This window comes from Archocentrus centrarchus, chromosome 18 (genome assembly GCF_007364275.1).
Source record: "Archocentrus centrarchus isolate MPI-CPG fArcCen1 chromosome 18, fArcCen1, whole genome shotgun sequence".
Taxonomy (NCBI): Eukaryota; Metazoa; Chordata; class Actinopteri; order Cichliformes; family Cichlidae; genus Archocentrus; species Archocentrus centrarchus.
The window spans coordinates 10,983,094-11,006,023 of NC_044363.1; the positions used below are offsets into that span (position 1 = coordinate 10,983,094).

The 22,930-nt window shown below is 40.3% G+C and overlaps 2 protein-coding genes across 2 annotated transcripts in view; both read left to right on the forward strand.

Moving 5' to 3' along the window:
* The first annotated feature begins 1,402 nt into the window (after positions 1 to 1,402).
* Positions 1,403 to 3,079, forward strand: LOC115796887 (tripartite motif-containing protein 16-like). Its single transcript, XM_030753363.1, has one exon. The coding sequence runs from the start codon at positions 1,403 to 1,405 to the stop codon at positions 3,077 to 3,079; it is 1,677 nt and encodes a 558-aa protein (XP_030609223.1).
* Positions 3,080 to 5,746: 2,667 nt separating this feature from the next.
* Positions 5,747 to 22,930, forward strand: part of LOC115796995 (zinc finger protein 271-like) — a 28,906-nt gene continuing 11,722 nt past the window's right edge. The window contains exons 1-6 of the mRNA XM_030753484.1: positions 5,747 to 6,069; positions 6,234 to 6,497; positions 9,370 to 10,538; positions 14,773 to 14,869; positions 18,494 to 18,757; positions 20,000 to 21,194. Of these exons, the coding sequence (XP_030609344.1) occupies positions 5,898 to 6,069; positions 6,234 to 6,497; positions 9,370 to 10,538; positions 14,773 to 14,869; positions 18,494 to 18,757; positions 20,000 to 21,120 (3,087 nt within the window). The 5' untranslated portion in view covers positions 5,747 to 5,897 and the 3' untranslated portion in view covers positions 21,121 to 21,194. The remainder of the gene's footprint in view (positions 6,070 to 6,233; positions 6,498 to 9,369; positions 10,539 to 14,772; positions 14,870 to 18,493; positions 18,758 to 19,999; positions 21,195 to 22,930) is intronic.

Here is a 22,930-nt window from a genome sequence, read left to right on the forward strand (position 1 = left end):
TGTTGAATGACATAAGAACCGGCTCTGAAATAATGCAGCGAGACCTTCTCCTGGACCGGAAGTCAGAGTCGTGCTGCCAGGTTTCTGAACATAACATTTGACATTAAAATGTCGAATGCTTTCCTCTTCCAAAATTTCCTATTTCAGAGCACATATGATGTCAGTAATGTGTACGTATGGTGTTTATATTCCCTCTGTGTGCCAGTCTCCCTATGTGTTAAGTCTGCATGTACCATATTTGTTTGCTTCCTGTTTTATTTTGACAGTCCTTTGTCCTGTGCGCTTGTGTTTGGTTTTGCTTCATCTTGTCTCATCTCTGTAATTATGTTCAGGTGTGCTCCTCACCCTTTGCCTATTCCCTCATTATCCTTCTGTGTACAAATCCAGTTGTTAAGTGATGACATAGAATTCCATTTCCAGTCCAAACTGTCCTGTGTTCAATATGCCGCAATGCTGTGTCCCTCGTTGTTTTGACCAATCCGAATGTAATAGTGAACTGTCACTGGGCTGCCATTGCTGTCCATTTAGGGGCATCTGGACCCGGAAATTATGTCAGACTTAAAGACCAGATTGTCTGTGTTCTCCTTTGTTTGTTCCTCGTAGCGTCCTCATCTTTGCGGTCAAGTGTAGTGGTCATCACTTCCCTGCTGCGTGCCTTACATTCCATGCTTAGTTCATAGTTCATGCCATGCTCATAGTTTATAGTTCTTAGGTCTTCATTGATGTTTAGGTTTTTGTTTATGTTCTTTTGCTTGTGAGTATTCTCTTTGTGCTGCTGGTCCCGCACAGCTACGCTTTATGTTATATCCTCGCCAATAAAGCCAAAGCTTAATTTTAGTTCTTTCCGAGTGAGTGCTGCACTGGGGTCCTCTGCCTTGCCTGCTACAGCATCACATGACACTCAGGTGCTATGAAACAGCTGCTGCAGCCCCTGAGCACACCTGCTGGAAACCCCAGTCATGCAAACACCTGAGAGCTGGAAAGAAAGCAAGAGGCCAGAGGAAGGGAGTGAGAGAGAACAAAGGGAGAGGGGAGGGGTACAGGGCTCTGGGGAGCCGTGGCAGTTATTAAATTTATGTTATGGAGCAAGGTTGTTTTTCATGTGACTGCCACACAACACAGCAGTTTCCCAACTTTTGCCATGAATAAAGGATATAATTTAATTGGACAAAGAACTCTTCTCAAAGTTCACTCAGAGGAGTTTATAATCCCGTATGACCTCATGTGATCAAGTGTCATTCTTTTACGGCTTAAATGAGGGGCAAATATAGTATCAAAGTACAGAATATAAAGTTTTAAAACTGGGTAATAACTGCTTCCCAGTGCAAACTGTGCATTTTCTGAGTGAAACAGAGCATTGTATCCACTCGCTTCAAGAGATTCACTGCTGCTGAGAGAAGAAATGGCACAGAGAGAAAATCAGCTGGATTCAAAAAAATTATCTTGTTCCATCTGTTTGGATCTACTGAAGGATCCTGTGACTATTCCCTGTGGACACAGCTACTGCATGAACTGTATTAAAAGTTTCTGGGATGAAGAGGAGGAGAAGAAGAAAATCCACAGTTGCCCTCAGTGCCAGAAGACTTTCATACCGAGGCCTGTCCTGGTGAAAAGCATCATGTTAGCAGAGTTGGTGGAGGAGCTGAAGAAGACTGGACTCCAAGCTGCTCCAGCTGATCACTGCTATGCTGGACCTGAAGATGTGGCCTGTGATGTCTGCACTGGGAGGAAGCTGAAAGCCACCAAGTCCTGTTTATCTTGTCCAGCCTCTTACTGTGAGAAACACCTCCAACCTCACTATGATGCAGCTCCATTAAAGAAACACAAGCTGGTGGCCCCCTCTAAGAAGCTCCAGGAGAACATCTGCTCTCGTCATGATGAGGTGATGAATATTTTCTGTCGCACTGATCAGCAGAGTATCTGTTACCTCTGCACAATGGATGAACATAAAGGCCATGAAACAGTCCCAGCTGCAGCAGAAAGGACTGAGAAGCAGAAGGAGCTCGAGGTGAGACGACTAAACATCCAGCAGCGAATCCAGGACCGAGAGAAAGATGTGAAGCTGCTTCAGCAGGAGGTGGAGGCCATCAATGGCTCTGCTGATAAAGCAGTGGAGGACATTGAGAAGATGTTGACTGAGCTGATCCGTCTGATCCAGAAAAGAAGCTCTGATGTGAAGCAGCAGGTCAGATCCCAGCAGGAAACTGAAGTGAGTCGAGTCAAAGAGCTTCAGGAGAAGCTGGAGCAGGAGATCGCTGAGCTGAAGAGGAAAGATGCCGAGCTGGAGCAGCTCTCACACACAGAGGATCACAACCAGTTTCTACACAACTACCCCTCACTGTCAGCACTCAGTGAGTCTACACACTCATCCAGCATCAATATTGGTCCTCTGAGGTACTTTGAGGATGTGACAGCAGCTGTGTCAGAGACCAGAGATAAACTACAGGACATCCTGAGAGAGGAATGGACAAACATCTCACAGATGGTGACTAAGGTGGATGTTTTACTGTCACCACGAAAGCCAAAGGCCAGAGCTGAACCTTTAAAATATTCATGTGAAATCACACTGGATCCAAACACAGCAAATAAACATCTCTTTTTATCTGAGAAGAACAGAAAAGCAACATTTAAGGAACAACAACAGTCTTATTTTAGTCATCCAGACAGATTCATTTCTTGTTGGCAGGTCCTGAGTAGAGAGAGTCTGACTGGACGTTGTTACTGGGAGGTGGAGTGGAGAGGGAAAGGTATTTATGTAGCAGTTGCATACAAGAATATCAGCAGGGCAGGGAGCCTAAATGAATGTGTATTTGGATTAAATGACAAATCTTGGGCATTATCTTGTGACAGCAACAGTTATAAATTTTTCTACAACAAAGTCCAAACTGACGTCTCAGGTCCTCGGTCCTCCAGAGTAGGAGTGTACCTGGATCACAGAGCAGGTATTCTGTCTTTCTACAGCGTCTCTGAAACCATGACTCTCCTCCACAGAGTCCAGACCACATTCACTCAGCCGCTCTATGCTGGACTTATGCTATTTGAGCGAGGAGACACTGCAGAGTTGATTAAAGTGAAATAGACAGAGAGCGTAGGGTTGTGTTAGTACTTCTGAAATTCTTTAAAGGAGCCTTTACATTCTTGAAATTCAGAGGTTTAAACCTTTATGGGAGAAAGTTCAAAAATACAAAAACACTACAGATTGTAAGCAGTCTATTTGGTGCTTTTTAAAGTGGGAAAATCAGAAATGTATTAAGTACAAAAAAAAAAGAAAAATTAGTATGACAAAGAACAGTGTCCTCCAGTTAAACATGTAGTTACAGTTCTTGCATAAGCATAAATATGAATTTGTTATCATCACCAAGAATTGTAAGGTTAAATTATAGCATTATTCATATCCAGCATGTTTAATCAGTCTTAAATTAATTGCATGTAGAAACATGCTGGAGCTTTGAATTTTTTTTTTTTTTAAGCTGAATATCTTTGGTTTTGAAATTAACAGATATCTTTTTTTAAAGCATCCTGACTTTATCTTCCATATCAGTTATTGCATCTGTGCAATGTTGTTTATTCTGATTTTAAAGACAGAGTCTTATTACAGGTTATCATTTAGACATCAAACTATTGTAACAAAATGATATAGGCCTGTATTTTGTAGAAATAGTTGTTTATTTGCACTCGCCGCACTCCACCAATCTAATGGTTCTGTTTTGGTTAATCTGCTGGATGTTTTTGAATGACCCTTTAATCTGTTTATGATCAGTCAGAGTTGGTGCACTTTGAACAGTTTCCTCACCTGCTTTAAATGACTCATGCTTGATGTACTACAAATAAACACAATGTTAAAACAATAAACAAAGTTTTTTGGGTTAAGTCAAGTGATACAGGAAGTTCTCTGCTGCATTAAACTAGTACAAATCCAGACCAAGAGGTTAAAGGCATGTAGAAAACATTTCTTGGATTTGTTTCTACCAAATAATCTATTATTAAAAAAAAAAAAAAAAAAACAAGGTGAAGGAAATTCTTCCATCTGCTAAGTTTACAAACTTCCCAAAGCTTTTCCTGCTGCCCTCCTACTAACACCCTTTGCTGGCAAACTCCAAGAATATTTAATAAAAAGAAGGTAATGTTAATTTCAGAGTCAAGAGTAATGACCGTTTTTTGTGGTTTTACCTGTGTACACAACCATAATTGATTTTAAATCAAATAATCAAAATGTGATTGAAGTCCAGACTTTCAGCTTTAAGTCAAGGGGCTTTGAGGCCTGTTCCCTTGTCTTTCCCTGACAGATTATTCCAGATAAAATATCTGGAGTTGATTCCAAGTGTTTGTTTGCTGTTCACTGGCACTCTCAAATATGAGGTACAAAGAGATGTTGATGCAAGTGAAAGAGGCCATCATTTGGTTGTGTGAGTGGTTTTATGGGATATAAATTGAAAACTGTCACAAATGTTGCCAAGCCCTATTTCTTGAATGGGTGAAAAGCAAACAACAGAATGAGTCAAAACCTCATCAACAGAGACAGAAATAGATATTTGAAAGATAAAATGTTTGAGATAAGTTGCTAAATACTTACTTCAGGTGTTGACTGGGTTGAAAAATTAAAATTACAATGACATTCAATAATGCTGAGAGGAGAAATGGTGCAGAGTGGTGTCAGAGACCAGAGATAAACTACAGAACATCCTGAGAGAGGAATGGACCCAGGGACGGAGCTTCTGGGGGGGCTGGGAGGGCGGCACGCCCCCGGCCCGGGCCTAGAGGGCAGATGGGAGAGAGGATAAGATTTCAGGTAGCTAGGCTTCTATCATGTCTGGGGAGAGGTGGAGAACGCAGTCTCTCTCCTAAGTGTATCCAAATGAGCACAGTATATGGCCAAAGGTGTAGCCTACTTTACATCAGCCATCATTCTCGTTTTACATGGGGGGTTTTAAAGGTTGCCACAGTCAGAACTGAGTCATGGTTGCTAAAATCTTTACAACACCGACTGACTTTAGTGATGTAGTAGGTGTAAAATATTGAATAAAATGTTGTGCTGCATGACTGGCTTTATTTTCACTCTTACATTTATCTTTATGACATGTAAATTTTTTAATGGATCGCTGATATTTTCTCCAAGTGTATTGTGGGTAAAACTCGTCACCAACCAATGTCATCATCAGTCACTTGGCAACAGATTGTAAACTAAGTGGAGCATTTTTACGGACTAAGCTAACATGAGTGGCACTTCATAACATACACATGCCCGCTGTTGTGGGACTCATAATAGCAGCATTAATAATTGCACAATACACTTTGGAATACCAGAGATTGTGGAGGTCTTGAAATTCCAGATTTCAGTTCTCTAAATAATTCATTTAAAATTAAATGGATTATTGAACAGTTTAAAAATGAGGAAACTGTCTGGAATATCTTCCCCAAATACTTGTAAAGTCCAGTTGGTGGTAACAGAATCCTTTTAAAATGCGACTTCTCTGTTGATAAAATCCCTGTTAAATTTTCCAGTTTTCATAAGTGAGCGCTGGTGAACACAACATCTCCCCACATTGTACTTAATTTGTTACAGTCCACTACTGTACACCCTCTACACATATGACTGCACTCCAACTCATTCAGCCAACATCATCATCAAATATGCGGGTGACACCGCCGTGGTTGGGCTCGTCTCAGATGGGGATGAGTCACGTGACCGCACGACAGCAAACCGCAGCAGAGCAGAAGAGGAGGAGGAGGAGCAAAGTGTGGCCGCAGAGGAAACGCTGCTGACCGCACGCAGACATGGCTGCTGTCTGATACAGCGTGAGCAGCGGACCGAGGAGAGACAAACTAATCACACGGGTACCGAAATACCAGTGTTATCGCTGTTTGGATCGATCCGCCCAGCCCCAGATGAAGCAGCAATGTGTTCAGTTCAGTATCTGAGAGAGTTCATCAAGGAGAGACTCACTGCTGTTTGTGAGGAAATCTTCTCAGAGGTTCAAAAAACCATCGTCCAGTATGAGGAGGAGATCAGCCGTCAGCGCAGACTGCTGGATATCAGCCGGACACCCGACACAAACTCACACATCACAGGTATGCAAATGTTTTTAACTTTGAGCTGTTGAAGATCAAATTCTTCAGTGTCAGTGACTTTACTAGAAGATGCTAAACCGGGAATTTATCAGTGCTGTGGTTAATGTGATGTTTTTGTATCATCACATTAGTTACCTTGATCTTGTGTTTCTTTGTTCATCAAGACCTCCCAAAACAACATGACTGTGAGGAAGAGGAGGGTCTGGATGAGCAGCAGGTCTGTAACCAGGAGAGGAACTCCAGTCTGGACCAGGAGGACCCAGAGCCTCCTCGGATTAAAGAGGAGCAGGATAAGCTCTGCAGCAGTCAGGAGGGAGAGCAGCTTGGACTGAAGCAGGAGGCTGAAGGCATTATTGTCTGGACTGGGGAAGAGCGGCTCAGATTGCTGGGTACCATCTGGAAACCTGAGATAAAGTTACACCGAATAGGTATGTAGAGCTAATAGAAATAAATATGACTCATATTAGGATCCTAATCAAAGCTCAAAGTTACATTTATTTTTAGAAGCACAGGAAGAATTGAAGATCCAACTGCAATAAGCAGCATGTATGCATCTCTTTTTTGTTAACATTTAACATTAATCGTGCACTTTGTATAAGCCAAACAAGAAACTGACTTGAAGTCTGCAAACTAAGTAAGCTGTGAGCAATGTAATGTTTTATTAGTTTAAAGAGTTTTTGCTAATATTAAGGTAATGTTGCACTTCCTTCTTGTTTTCAGGCAACTTTAGTGAGAGAGTTGAGATGTATAATGTTCCTTGATAGGCAACATCACTGCACTTACGTTATAGGGCCCGTTAAGACTGCAGAATAAACCAGGGCTAAGATTATACAGAACGTAATTGCGCAGCCCTACCACTAAATGTCTGTGATTTCTGATTTCCACCTCTATTAATGAACACAACAAAACACATTTTTCAGCTTCCAGTTAGGAGACCTAGAATGCGAGTCCCAAACAGCCAGGAAATCAGGTCAGCTTGGGTGACTTTGAGGAGGAAATGTAGCCCTAAACAGAAGCCCCTGGTGCACCACCAACCCGTTCATGTTTCAAATAGATTTGATAATATTGTAATTCATGTCTGCTATAATGATGTTCAGTTGTGTCAGTCAGCACTAAAATTACTATTGAGTCAGTGTGCAGCTTTGTGTGTGGTCCCATAATGGTAAATGGACTAGTTCTTATATAGCGCTTTTCTACTCTGTCCGAGCACTCAAAGCGCTTATACAACACGTTTTACATTTACCCATTCACACCAGCACTTTTATGATTAAGTGTAGTAAGCAGTAAGACAGTAAGCACTTACTGTCTAATACTCCAACACTTGCGTCAGAGCGCATCTTGGGGTTCAGTGTCTTGCCCAAGGATACTTTGGCATGTGGTCCGGAGCAGCCAGGAATCAAACCGCCAACCTTCCGATCAGTAGGTGATCTGCTCTACCTCCTCTGAGCTACAGCCACCCCGTCCCTCATATGGCGAGGAATGATTTACTTGGAAGAGTTTAAGTCAGGTTTTCAGAATTTATCCCAGTGCAGAAACAGCATTAACCCTTCCATTACCACAGGGGCCACCGGTGATCCCTGTGGTAGTGGAAGGTAATCTACTAGCACAGGGGTCACTGGTGGCCTTGACCCTTGTGGTAGTAAAGGGGTTAATGAAGGTCAGTGGCGCAAAAAGTGGGTATGCACTATATGCAGTGCACAGGGGCACCACACAAGGGGGGGGGGGCCAAAGTGATACGGGGAAATTATTTCGCTAGTTGCATTTTCTGTATTTAACAGCTGTGCATATGATATGATCAGTAACAGAGGCCAGCGCTGATTAGGTGCCCCTGTGCTACTTCACCTCCCCTCCTCCTGTTACCCCGCGCGCACACACACACACACATACACACACACACTCACACACACATACACACACTCACAAAAGGCACTCCAGTGCGCGCTTTTGAGAACGTGTTTCATCGCGATGGAGAGTCAAAAAAGAAAGCTCTCCGGGGCACAAAACAGAAAATGTAAGAGGGAGAAGGAGAAAAATGTTGTTGGGATGAAGCTTTTCAAAGTGGTTTAAAGACAGTCAGTAAGTTATGTCATAGAAGGCTTGTATTTTATAAGTTCATGAATGAGTGAGATCTGCGGAGGGTGCGTCGTGTGTGTGTGTGTGTGTGTGTTAGGTCTTGATCAAGTGATTCTAAATCCTCCCTTACTTATGGTGCAGTAGGCCTAGGCTGCTGGGGGCTTGCCATGATGCACTGACCATTTCTTTTTCATTCACCTCTTTTTACTCTATTAATGCACCACTCTGCATTTAATCAGTGCTACAGGCATTGACCTGTAGTGAGTGTTAGACTGTCACATCTCACTGTTTACCTGCTGCCAATATGTCTGTTTATTCTGTAGGAGGCTGTAAAACTTTGTGAAAGGAGTCTGTTATGGGAAGCTTGAGCCAAACATTAGCTGGCAAAACATTAGCTGTTGTTGTTCCTACTGGGAGAGGGGAGGGTTGCATGTCTGCTTGGTTATTCTCTGCCTCTCTAAAACGACTCTACCAGTGAGCTCTGTCTGAGGGAATTCCTTTGTCTTCTCTTCATTATGGCTTCACCATGGCTGCTCGTTCTGGGGGGGAAACTTTCTTTTCATGGTCTTCATGTGTTTACATGCATTGATGGTACTGGCTACGGTAGAAAACTTCCTTCCAACACACAATGCTTTTTGTGATGTTCATTTGTAGATTTACAACCATAAAATATCTGCACACAATGCTTCTCTTTTTCAGTCACTGCAGTCTAGATGTCTCTGCTCAGTACCGCTGAGTCACACAACCATGTCAAGAAAATGGGGAGGAGGGGGCAGAGCAAAGTGTGCTTGCACGAGTGGAGCAATGTTAACACAGACATGTCTACATTTTGATGAAATGGGAGCAAGGTACTGAACTTAGAGGAAAGAAACAAACTAAAGCAAACAAACTAAAAATAAAGAAAAAGGATCAATCCTATCATGCTAGAATGGATCCAATACCAATACTAATGTAGGTATTGATACTACTGATATCTGGATCAATCTGCCCAAGCCTATAGACTAGCAACCAAACTCTCAGGAAAACACACAGATGAGTGATTACAGATCTTCTGTATTGAACTTAAGCATAAACCTCATGACATGATTCATTTAACGGAAAGCGCACTAACATCTTTCATTTCATACATATACAGCATCCCAGATATCCACAAATTACAGCCACATAGCTACATATATTTGCTCAAATGTTTGTTTTTCTGTCATTTTTCTCCGTTTGTCTCTTCAGACCTTCAACAGCAACATGACTGTGAGGAAGAGGGGGGTCTGGATGAGCAGCAGGTCTGTAGCCAGGAGAGAAACTCCAGTCTGGACCAGGAGGAACCACAGCCTCCACAGATTAAAGAGGAGCAGGAGGAAGTCTGCAGCAGTCAGGAGGGAGAGCAGCTTGGACTGAAGGAGGAGACTGATACTTTCACGGTGTCTCCTACTTATGAGGAAAGTGACCACAGTGAACCAAACAGTGAGCAGCTCCTTTCTCACAGCCCTCCTGAAACAGACAGCCACGATGAGGACAAAAGCCAGCATGTTGACTCAGGATCAACTAGAAATGCAGAGCTGAAGAAGAGGAGAGCTCACAGAAAGAGAAGTCACAGTCAGAGATTAGACAGTGCTCCAGTGTCAGAGAGTCAGAGTCAGCGTGACGCAAGGAAAAAGTCTCTAAAATGTGACACCTGTAGAAAAACATATCAGTTTAAATCCCACCTGACAACACACCTGCGAGTTCACACAGGGGAGAAACCACATTCTTGTAGCACCTGTGGAAAAACTTTTCACTATAAATCAAACATGACTGCACATCTGAGAATTCACACAGGGGAGAAACCGTATTCTTGTAGCACCTGTGGAAAAACTTTTCATTATAAATCCAACCTGACTACTCATCTGAGAATCCACACAGGTGAGAAACCGTATTCTTGTAGCACCTGTGGAAAAACTTTTAACAAGAAAGACCATCTGACTATACATCTGAGAATTCATACAGGAGAGAAACCATATCCTTGTAGCACCTGTGGCAAACAGTTTAGTGGCTTGTCAACAATGAAAATTCACCTGAGAAGTCACACAGGGGAGAAGCCACATTGTTGTACCACTTGTGGGAAACGATTTGCTGACTTTTCTGGACTCATAAAACACATGAGATTTCACACAGGTGAGAAGCGATATTCTTGTAGCATCTGTGGAAAAAGATTCATTCAGAAATCAGATTTGAATCGTCATTTAAGAAGTCACACAGGTGAGAAGCCATATTGTTGTAGCACCTGTGGAAAAAGATTTACAAATCCATCAGCATTAAAAACACATGTGAGAATTCACACAGGTGAAAAGCCATATTCTTGTAGCATTTGTGGGAAAAGATTCATTCAGAGGATCACCTTAAAGACACACATGAGAATTCATACTTTTTAAAACTTTCATGTTTAGAAAATGTGGGACAGCTGTTGTGTTGTATGTGCTGTTGTGTGTTCTTAAAGTTTAAATAAAGATAATACTGTGGTTTGCAAACAAAAAACATAAATCTGATCTACTGAAACCAGGTAAGCTGCTGAAAGGAAAAGATGTTTATGTGAATGAACATTTGACCAAGAAAAATGCAGACATTGTCAGAGAAGCTTGTCTCTTGAAAAAGCAGAAAAAAAAATACAGTATACATGGACAGCAAACTGCAAAATCTTCATCAAGTTAAATGGGACACTAGAAGAGGCCAAGATACTGGTCATCAGGAAATTGGAGGAACTGGAAAAATATTGTTAAGGCAACTACAATAAGGTAACAGAAGTCTCATATACCAAGAAAACAACTCCAAACCATATTTACAGATAATGCATCTCTAACCAAACTGGAACCCTTTGAATATACAGAAGATAAAGCACAAGATAGTGAATGTCACAGAGATCCAGAAAATAACTTTTATATCAATATGTACAATATCTGCAATTATTACACAGATGAAGAGTTCAGTGGAAGTTTTATTGTCAAAGCAAAGCATATCCATTTATCCACTTTAACAGCAGAAGCCTTTATGCCATAACATTAAAGAATATATAAAACTATTCAATAAACCATTCAATATAATAGCAATATCAGAAACTAGAATCAACCCTGAAAAGGTGTGGATATTGAAATTGATGGATATGAATTAAATTTCACAAATAGAATGAACAGGAGTGGCTGAGGTGTGGCAATACATGTGGATAAAAAATTAACATATAAGGTAGTGGAGAGTATGACAAGCTATCAACGATCTGCTAGAATGTATTACCATAGAGATCTGTATGGAAAAGATAAAAAAATAATATTGTAAGTTGTGTATATAGGGCTCCTGGATCCAGTATTGATATATTCAAAGAGTTGATGGAAAAAGTGTCTACAAATTTTTTGAGTAAGACCGTGTTCATCTGTGAGGACTACAACACTGAACTGTTAAATCCCAAAAAAAATCTAGAGTGATAAGAGTTTATTAACAGTATGTACAGTACAGGGTTACCTCCAAAAATCACCAGACCCAGTTGAATTACTTCATATTGTGCTACATTAATAGATAATATATTTACAAACATTATGAAAGATAACACAGTGAGTGGGCTATTATATAAAGACATAAGTGATCACCTACCGGTTTTTATTGTCTACTATAATGATAGGAAACAGAGAGAAACTAATTTAAAAGAGTAAGAGAACAAAAAAATGCATTTAAAAAAAAAAATTACTAAAACAGAACTGGGATGAGGTTTATGAAGAGAGGGATATTAACAAAGCATATGATATATTTCTAAAGATATTCAAGACATATGATAGGAATTGTCCTATAAGGTGCTGCAGTGGTGGTCAAAAACAGATAGTCCATGGATCACTAAAGGTCTAAAGGTCTGCAAAAATAAAAATACTCTTTATAGGCAATTTATAAAAGACAGAACAACAGCGAAAGAGAAGAAATATAAAATATTTAAAAATAAACTAACTAATATAATGAGGATTTGTAAAAAGCAATATAATAAATTGTTAGAGAAGAATAAAAGTAACATTAAAGGTATTTGGAATATGTTAAACAGTATTATTAGAAATACATCAAGTAATGCAGCTTATCATGAATATTTTGTTGAAAATGACAGAATCACAAAGACATGAAAGATATAATTAGTGGTTTTAATACATTTTTCGTAAATGTGGGACCAGAGTTGGCCAATAAAATAATATCTAGGAATCAGAAGGGGTTTAGGGAAGTCTAGGAAAGAAATCCTCATTCTGTATTTCTTAGAGCAGTAGAAGGACAAGAAATCATAGAAACTGTAAAAAAAATAAATAAATGTAAGAGTAAAAAACCATCTGACTGGAGTTATATTGATAGGGCAATAGTAAAAAGAACTACTGAAGAAATTAAAAAAACACTAACACATATGTGTGTCTTGTCTTTTCAAACTGGCACATTTCCTAACCAAATGAAAATAGCAGAAGTAATACCTTTACATAAATCAGGTGACAGACACCATTTTACAAATTACAGGCCTATTTCTCTGCTCTCTCAACTCTCTAAGACACTGGAAAAAGTCTTTAGAGACAGATTAGATGACTTCATTGACAAACACAAACTGCTCACTGACAGCCAATATTGATTCAGAAAAGACAGATGAACATCTTTGGCATTAATAGAAATAACTGAAGAAATCTCTAATTCTTCAGACAAAAAAAAAATGTATGCAGCAGGAATATTTATAGACGTAAAAACAAGCTTTTGACACCAATGATCACAATATACTATTAAACAAAGTGGAAAGGTATAATATCAGAGCGACTGAATTGGGTGAAGAGCTATTTAAGAAACAGGCAGTCATTTATAGAAATAGGTGAATACAAATCAGCCTGCATGGATATAAACTGTGGAGTTCCTCAGGGGTCAGTGCTAGGGGTCAAAACTATTCATATTATACATAAATGGCATATGTAAAGTCTCCAACATACTAAAATTTGTACTATTTGCAGATGATACAAATATCTTTTGTTCAACAGAAATGAATAAATTGAAACAATGGTTTGATATTAACAAACTGTCATTAAATTTGAGTAAAACAAAAATTATGTGGTTTGGAAAACAACACCTAACTGATCAAGTACATGTGACGGTAGATAATGTAAGTATAGAAAGTGTGCATGAGTACAAAGTACAAAGACTCTCATTAAAATAATGGTTTTAACATGAACACAGTAAAACTACAATAAAATGGTTAAAAGGACTTCCTGCAGACTATTTTTTTTTTCTTCTCCTCACCCATCTGCAGCATTTTCAGCATGTTTCAAATGTTCAGGTTACTTTTGCACTCATTTTAGCTTCTGTGAGCAGAAATGAGCTGAGGGAGACACCTGGTGGACAAACACAGACATGACAAAAAGAAGCACTGAAGTGCAGAACGGTGGCAAAGCACTGGAAATACTTGTTGGAAAGGATTGTCATGCTCCACGAACACACACACACACACACACACACACACACACACACACCACACAGTCTAAAAGTCCTTTATTTGCACTGAAGGAAATATGTGAAGAAATGAGTTGTTTTTTGGTTGCACTGTGCAGGTAAAATTGGCACTGACAGGTGGACAGGATTTGGGCTGTTTTACTGCCAGTTTATAAACACATGGAAAAAGTTCAGTATATTAAAGCTCTCTAAAATAAACAGTTTTTGGCAGCATATTTTCTATATTTCTTAAAGTCAGCCAGCCTCTGTCTGAAGTACTGACTTAACTTCTTTACTGAAGTAAAACTGAAAAAGTACAGGCTCTAAAAGTAGCTCTTTGACATCTGCACTTGGTCCGGCCCACTGTAACCCCTGAGTACGGCGGTATAAATGATGCATAAATTATATGGTTTTGCCTCTTTCATGTCTTTGTATGCAGTACGTCCCAGGCATGGATACACCAATAGGATTGTCCCTTATGTTTATTGTTCCTCCATTTAGGCTCAGATCGGTTTGATGTTTGAAGGCGCAGAGATGGAAAATAAAAATTTTCCTCCGATGTGTTTACCTGAAGTAACAATTCTGCTTTGAAAATGTAAAGAGTAAAAAGTACCAATATTTGTGTAAAAATGTAGAGAGTAAAAGTAAAACGTTGTCAGAAAAATAAATACTCAAGTAAGGTACAGATACAGGAAAATTCTGTTTAAGCTCTGTAACAAAGTATTTGTACTTTGTTACTTGTCACCTCTGGTCAGCATGCGTCAGCTCTTCCGTCACAGTGATAGCAGAAAAATCATCTCCTATATGCTGTCTGCTGTAATTTGTCCTCAGTGCTGTTTAAACTCTCTCTCATTGATTGCAGCCTGTTATCTGTCTCTATGACGTGGCCTTGCACCATATACATATACAGACAGGCTCCATGATCCTCCACTGCTACGAGAGCACACGGACAAAAAAAAAAGATATGTGTGTGTGTGTGCGTGAATGGGGAAGGGGGTGTCCCCCCACTAAAGTGACCGGAGATGGCGCAACTCGAGTCACGTGACCGCAGAGCAGCAAACCACAAGCAGAGCAGGGAAGGAAAAGGAGGAGCCAAGTGTGTCTTCACCGACATGGCTGCTGTTGGATGAAGCGGAAGCTTCGGGTTGAACTCAAAGCAGAGACACAATCGCGCAGGTGTCGATCACAACGATGGTCCAGAAGGAGGAGATCAGCCGTCAGCGCGGACTGCTGGATATCAGCCGGAAACCGGACACAAACTCACACATCACAGGTATGAGTATGTTTTTAACTCTGTGCTGTTGAAGTTCAGATTCTTCAGTATTTGATTGATGGCTGAATAATCTGAAAGCTTCTCAGCATCTCCAGGATTTCTCTAAGCTGATGTTAGCTGAGAGCAGAAAACTGTTTGCTTTGGTGATGAATTCAGAGGACACACACACACACACACACACACACACACACACACACACACACACACACACACACACACACACACACACACACACACTCCGCGTCATTGGCCAGCGACGGTTTCCGCACCTGTTTGAGCGCTGATCGCACATTTGGACACCGACTTAAGCTGTTTGGACGCGTGATTTTATGGTTCAACGTAAAAGTGACTGAGTTTCATCGTGTTTTCGTGGTCAGAAGGCAGTTTTTGAATGTCCGGAAGGCTTCGTTGTCAATCCTGGCGTTGCCAAATAGTGACTTCCGGTATTTGCCACAAAAATGATTGGCTGTATTTAAACTGTTGTAAATTACTTTATGGCCTATAATCTGCCGACCATATCTCATATCTCTGCCGACCGCTTAAATTTTTCCTGCGCTTCTACCCAAAGTTTTATGGTAGTGCTCCTCCTCCGTTGCTGATTATGTTAAACGGAAAAAACACAACCTGTAATGATTTTATTTTTATATGTGTGTTAGTTATGTAAAGCACTGTGAAGTACCACAGGTAGATTTATTGATTGTGCATTTTAAGACAAAGTTAATTTCTACTTCTTACATTTTCCAAACACACTCGTTATTTTAGGTTTAACGTATTTGAGTGGAGCTATCATTTTACATCACTGCGTGCCTAAATGGAGGGAACAAAAGCACAGAAAAGACGATCCTATTGTTGTATCCTCCCTCACCGGGGTTTATTGCAAGAAGGGATGAACCATAAAAAAATATGTATCATTTGTGCATCATTTATAGCGCAATACTCAAGGTTACAGTGGGATTATTTGGAACAGTGTTTCTGGTCCAGATGTCAGTAAGTTGTGGCTGGAGTACTTCAGCATCTAGGTAGCACTATAGAACAGCCATAAAGGGAGTAAAGTGTGGCAGGTAATGCAATTTTTCACAGCTCAACAAATTTAAGCAAACAATTCAATTCAATTTTATTTCTGTAGTGCCAAATCACAACAGTCACCTCAAGGTGCTTTATATTGTAAGGTAAAGACCCTACAATAATTACAGAAAAAACCCAACAGTCAAAACGATCCCCTATGAGCAAGCGCTTGGCGACAGTGGGAAGGAAAAACTTCCCTTCTAACAGGATGAACCCTCTGCCAGAACCAGGCTGTTTGTGTGCAGTTTGTCTACAGGCTTAAAGTAAAGCTGCTGTATTTCCAGGGAGAAAATAGAAAGAGAGAGGAGTTCACTCAGAGATAGAGAAAGATGTAAGAAAGAGGACAGGAGAGGAAGAAGAGAGATTATATTTAAAGGTAAAAACGGCTCAGTGACATTTGAAAACCTGGAAATTTAAAGTTTACATTTTTCAAATTAGATTTTGGATCTGTATAGGATGTGAAGTTCTGTTTTGTCATATTGTGAAACAACTGAAGTATACTAACTTTGTGTTATTCAAAGGTTGCATGAACATGCAACAGTTCTGTGCAAGATAAACAGATCAGCTTTGGTGAATTTACAGTAAAGCTCTGTGTTGGACTGGTGCACATGGCTGTGGTGCTCATGGTCAGTGTTTGGTTACATCAAGTGTAGCAGAGATGAGTTTGAATTTAAGCTGATGATGCTTAGATTCATTCACTGAATTCCACCTTTATACCAACCGCATACTGACTATAATCACACAGCAATAACACAGTAATAAGTTAATCACACAGTAATAACACAGTAATAAGTTAATCAGCCAAGCTAGTTTGTGAAATACTGGGTTACATCTTGTTGAATTCAGGTGTGTAAACCCACAGAGAAAATCTGAGAGCAGCAGCTGCTGATCACAGCCTGCACACAAAGAAAATCTACTGGAGCTCACAATAGAAATTATTGTCAGATGTAACTCTTTTTCCCATACTGAGCTTCTACAACTGATCTTAAGGTCCCTCCACCTGCTGAATTCCTCTTTAAACCCTGACTGTACTAATTTTCCAGTTTATATGTTGAGGCAGAGTCACCCTCTACAATATAAGTAACAGTAAATTGCTTTTTCCCCTTTTCTTAAAAAAAGGAAAACTATTTCTTTACACTACATAACTCTGTAGAGTAAAGAGCGCATTCATTAGAATTAGAGTTTAGACAGAAATAAAGTTTGTATTCCCATGTACTAATATTTTATTATTAGAATATTATAGCATTCTTCCTGCTCTTGTCGGAGACGGTCGCACTATCTCTCTCTCCATGCCCTCCCCATCTCTCCGCTTGCTGCTTGCTGTGAGAGCGTCTTTTTACACACTGTCCGAATAAGAACAAGATTGAACCATGGATCTGGCAAACTGGGCATTCTCCATCATTGATCGAATTTTTTCCACTATGAGATCCGGGACAGGGGAGCCTGCGTGTCCGAGTGGAACAGACCCGGTTGGATACGTCATCGACTCCTGGAGCTCGTGGAGACCTGTGTGCTTCTCGGCCCTTGGAGTGGAAGACGTGGAAGACGCCTACATATTCGGCTTTTTGGTAGCAGTATCTTCTCTGTTTGGGCTCGGTGGATACCTGCTTTACTGGCAAATTAAGAAAATCTGGACGGCGGTTCGACATCTGCAGAGGCTGCCGATCCAGTTGGAAGGGCTGAGCAGAGCCGTACAAACTCAGACTCAAAGCCTGGTGGACCTGAGCCGCAAGATTAGCGAGCTCGCAGGCGAGAGGGGTTAGATCAGGAGATATAGTTCGGTTCTGCACAGTGAGGACGGCAATCAACTAATTTGGAATATTGGATTTTTGAATGGTTTCCCAGTAAGACTGAAGGCTGTTGGAAAAACAAGCAGCCTGTTCCAAAACAACTTCTGTTATCAGAAATTCGGCTCCCCTGCCGGCCTTGGGTTGGCAACCATATCTCTCTCCAGGGCACTGTGTGCGGCTGCTCTCCCCCCCACTCCGCGTTGTGATTTGTGAAGCTGGGTCTGGTGTATCACGGCCGCTGATGAAATTCCACCACTATCAGCAAACTGTTTTGGCTGGAACCTGGCATCTGGCTCCACAATGGCCCCACCTCTCGTTTCCTTCTGCATCCCCTCCTGCCCTGACCTCACCTACCGCCGCTGTCCTTGCTTTACATGTGCAAATGCTTTGCTAAGGTGGTTTTTTTTGGACCCTGGTATAGTGCTCTTTTGAGCACTGTACCAGATGACTTTTTTTTTAACCTAACTTCCCCATGATGTGTTGTTTTCTCCTCCTGCCAAAGGTAGCGCCGCAAGAAACGGCTGCATGACCCAAGGACACATATCCCCCTATGTGTGTTGTGTTTGTGTATTTGGATGGTGTTCTGTAACTGCAATTTCCAATGTGTGAACTTGTTCACCCACATGGCAATAAAACTTCATTCATTCATTCATTCATTCATGAGGTTCAGTTAGCCTTGCTATATCTTTCTAAACATTTGTGTATAAATGATCACCATTTTCTATCATTGCATTAGTGACCTTGTTCTTGTGTTTCATTGTATCTCAAGACCTCCCACAACAACATAACTGTGAGGAAGAGGAGGGTCTGGATGAGCAGCAGGTCTGTAACCAGGAGAGGAACTCCAGTCTGGACCAGGAGGACCCAGAGCCTCTACAGATTAAAGAGGAGCAGGAGGAATTCTGCAGCAGTCAGGAGGGAGAGCAGCTTGGACTGAAGGAGGAGGCTGAAGGCATTATCGTCTGGACTGATGAAGAGCGGCTCAGACTGCTGCAGACCATATGGAAACCTGAGATAAAGTTACACAGAATAGGTAGGTAAAATGTGATAGTCTTAATAAAAATGAATATGACTCATGTAGGATCCTAATCAGAACCCAAAGTTACATTTATTTTTAGAAGCACAGGAAGAATTGAAGGTTCAACTGCAATAAGCAGCATGTATGCATCTCTTTTCCTTTCCTTCTTGTTTTCAGGCAACAGAGTTGAAAGTTTAATGTTCCTAAGGATCACTGAAAACACAGAGATGTGATATTTTTGGAATGTGCAGAAAGATTTGAACATGAGCAGAAAGGTTGCTGAAACACATCTGAGTAATTAAAGGCCAGGGTTTGAATCAATTCTGCTGATTTCAGATATCACTGAGGGGAACAGGTGACGCATGCACACTGAAGTCGGTTACCTCCCAAACAATATTCATTAAGAGCTCATCTGGAAGAATTAAAAATAATTTATTGAGATACAGAATTCAATGAGTAAAAAGCATTTCCCACTGAAAATGCAGTGTGAATGCTGAAAGCTGAAACATTTTGCCTGTGGAGTTCAAAATGATTGAAAATTCAGAAACTTTGCTGAACCAATTTAATTGCATTAGATCATAAAATGTCAAACAGCCATTGTGTAAAAGTAGCAGTATCAAAACCTGAATATTATGCTGAAAACAGCAAAAAGAAAAAAATTAAATAAAAATCTGTTCTGCATGAGCTGAAACTGCTTTTCAAAAAAATTGAAATAAAGCAAAATTGGAGCTGAAGGACATTATGGTTAACGGACAGGTTTAAATATAGTGCTTTTCTATTCAAACGCTCAAAGTGCTTCATCCAACACATCTCATTCACCCAGTCTCTCACACACATTTATATAGGGACTTTTTTCTATGTCTAAGGGCTTTCTATTTGACAGTCACACCCTGATAAATGCAACAGGAGCAACATCTACATTTTTTCAGAGTAAAAGTAAAACAAAAAAGACAGAATGAAGATGTTTCTCCTCTGTCCAAAAATGCTATCCACCATGTCTGTAGCTGCTAATGTCACGACTGCTAAGGATCAGGAGCAGCTAGGCCATACAATTTAACAAGCTGCTCACCTCCAGCCTTGTTGCTCTTCAAAAGATGCTTCCTTCGAAGGATGCAGGCTATGGATTTTGACACATTTGCATTTAAGCAGGTTATAGAAACAAGAGGACAGATACATATACAGCATCACAGACATCTGCATATGAAGCTAAACTTTGCTTTGTGTTTTTCTATCATTTTTCTCAATTTATCTCTTCAGACCTCCAACAGCAACATGTCTGTGAGGAGGAAGAGTTTCACACAGAACAACAGGTCTGTAACCAGAAGAGGAACTCCAGTCTGAACCAGGAGGACCCAGACCTTCTAAAGATTAAAGTGGAACAGGAGGACCCAGACCTTCTACAGGTTAAAGTGGAACAGGAGGACCCAGACCTTCTACAGGTTAAAGTGGAACAGGAGGACCCAGACCTTCTACAGGTTAAAGTGGAACAGGAGGACCCAGACCTTCTACAGGTTAAAGTGGAACAGGAGGAATTCTACTGCATTCAGGAGGGAGAGCAGCTTGGACTGAAAGAGGAGGCTACTACCTTCATGGTGACTTATGAGGAAAGTGACCACAGTGAAAGTGACCACAGTGAACCAAAACCAAGCACTCAGTACCTGCTTTCTCTGGAAGAAAGCCAACATGTGGACTCAGGATTAACTATAAATACAGACAGAAAGAGAAGTCACAGTCAGCAAGAAGACAACGCTCCTGTGTCAGAGAGTCAGAGTCAAACTGACACAAGGAAAAAGTGTCTACAATGTGACACCTGTGGAAAAACCTTTCACAGAAAATCTAACCTGACTACACATTTGAGAGTTCACACAGGTGAAAAACCATATTCTTGTAGCATCTGTGGGAAAGAATTCAGCCTGAACTCAACATTGAAAACCCATTTAAAACTTCACAATGGTGAGAAACCATATTCTTGTAGTTCTTGTGGGAAAAGCTTCATTCAGAAATCAGATTTGGAACGTCATGTAAGAATTCACACAGGTGAGAAACCATATTCTTGTAGCACTTGTGGGAAAGAATTCACTCTGAACTCAACGTTGAAAACTCATATAAGACTTCACACCGGTGAGAAACCGTATTCTTGCAGCACCTGTGGAAAACAATTTACTGAGAAATCAGCATTGAAAACACATGTAAGAATTCACACAGGTGAAAAACCACGATGTTGCACCATCTGTGGGAAAAATTTTACTGACTTATCAGTGTTCATAAGACATAACAGAGTTCACACAGGTGAAAAGCCATATTCTTGTACCATTTGTGGGAAAAGATTCAGTCAGAGGGGAAACTTAAAGACACACATGAGAATTCATACTGGTTAAAACTTAGAAAATGTGGGACAGCTGTGAGTCGTAGCAGTGTGTTGGTGGTAGAGCTCACACTGAGCAGAAGTCAAATCACTGCAACACCTGAGTGAAAATATGACCCATATTCAATTCAGCATTTTTTGTGCTGAGCAGTAAAGGTTAAAATTCAGTGTGCTCGTGTTCTGTCGGTTCATTGTTGAGTTCTCTTGTTTATTAAGGTTGGGTATCTGTTCTAAAAATTGAAATAAAGATTTAATTCAAACTTTGAGTATTTTTTTTTCTGAGGTGTAATCTCTAATATATGAAAGCATCATTACAGGCTGTTCTGCCTTTTTTTTTTTTTTTGTTTTTTTTTTGCTTGGGTCAGTAAGACGACAGGGGGAAGGAACTCCAGCAGAACCAGGCTGAAGGAGAGGCATTCATCTGCATGTGCTATTTTAGTGTTATTCCACTAAATCAGTATTTAAAGGAGCAGTTTATGTCTGCTTCAATCTCAGTGTTGTTTAAAGGTCTGAGCAGGGCCATTATTCAGATCCTGAAACATTGAGGGCTTAGCCCAGCCCTGAATTCTTTTCAATCAAGAAAAGCAACTTTTAAATTTATTTACTATATTTTAAACTAAAATTAATATAAAATGTCATACATGCTGCACTTCCTAAAGGTTGAAGCCACAGAATGATACTCAGTCAGTGCAATTTACTTCTTCTTGTTTGTTACTATTTTTTTATTTTAAGCAGTAAGAGGAAAACCTTGAATTAAAAAAAATGTTGATGAAATAATCATTTAGAGGACTTTACCAGCCCTGGTAAGCAGGTTAGAGTGGTTAAGGGCAGAGGTGGAAATGTGCTAACAAGTAAAAAGAGTGTGTTGAGAAGATGGAATAAGTACATTAAAGAGCTGATGAATTTAGAAAACGAGAGGACAGTTAGTGAATCAGGATGAGTATAAAGGCCATGAAGGGGGTTATAGCAGTTGAATACAAGAATATCAGGAGCCTCAGTGAATGTGTATTTGGATTAAATGATAAATTATAGGCATTACGTCGTCACGCAATTGCCAATTTTGGCACAACAGTCTCCAAACTCTACTCGGTAATCCAGAGTAGGAGTGTACCTGGATCACAGAGCAGGTATTCTGTCTTTCTACAGCATCTCTGAAACCATGACTCTCCTCCACAGAGTCCAGACCACATTCACTCAGCCGCTCTATGCTGGACTTCGGCTTGGTTTCACTGATGGAGACACTGCAGAGTTGATTAAAGTCAGATAGACAGAGAAGATAGGTTCATGTTGATCCCTGACCATTATATGGACTTGTGTAGTTTCTAAATGAGGCTTTACATTTTAGAAGCTGAGAAGTTCAGTGGTCCATTGATGTCTGAAAATAATATTGCACTGATTCAAACTGTACTTACATTTATATACCTTACATCAATATAAATCTGGATCTGTTCTTATGGCTGATAATCATGTGAGTTTAAATTATACTACTCTTCATATTCAGCATGTTTTCAGTCTTGAATCAGTCTGGTTAGTGGTTTTATTGTGTAGTTGCTGTAGTGGGTTGTCAAATGCAAAGAATCCATTGGAGCTGCAGTGATTCATCAGTTAGTCGATGATTAGAGAATTGATTGTTTTAGAATTATTTTAGTCATATTTCTGAAATGTGAAGATTGTTGATTTTCTTGATATATGAACGTAAACTTTATGTCTTTGAGGTTGAACTTTGAAAATGGAACAAAAAATTTGAATCTTTGAGCTGTTTGAGATTATAATGGACTTATAATTCACATATATCATCAGAATGTGTCCTCCCTGACCTTCTA

Excerpts from the sequence above, each read along its gene's own strand:
- LOC115796887 (XM_030753363.1), top strand. The coding sequence starts at position 1,403 with ATGGCACAGAGAGAAAATCAGCTGGATTCAAAAAAATTATCTTGTTCC.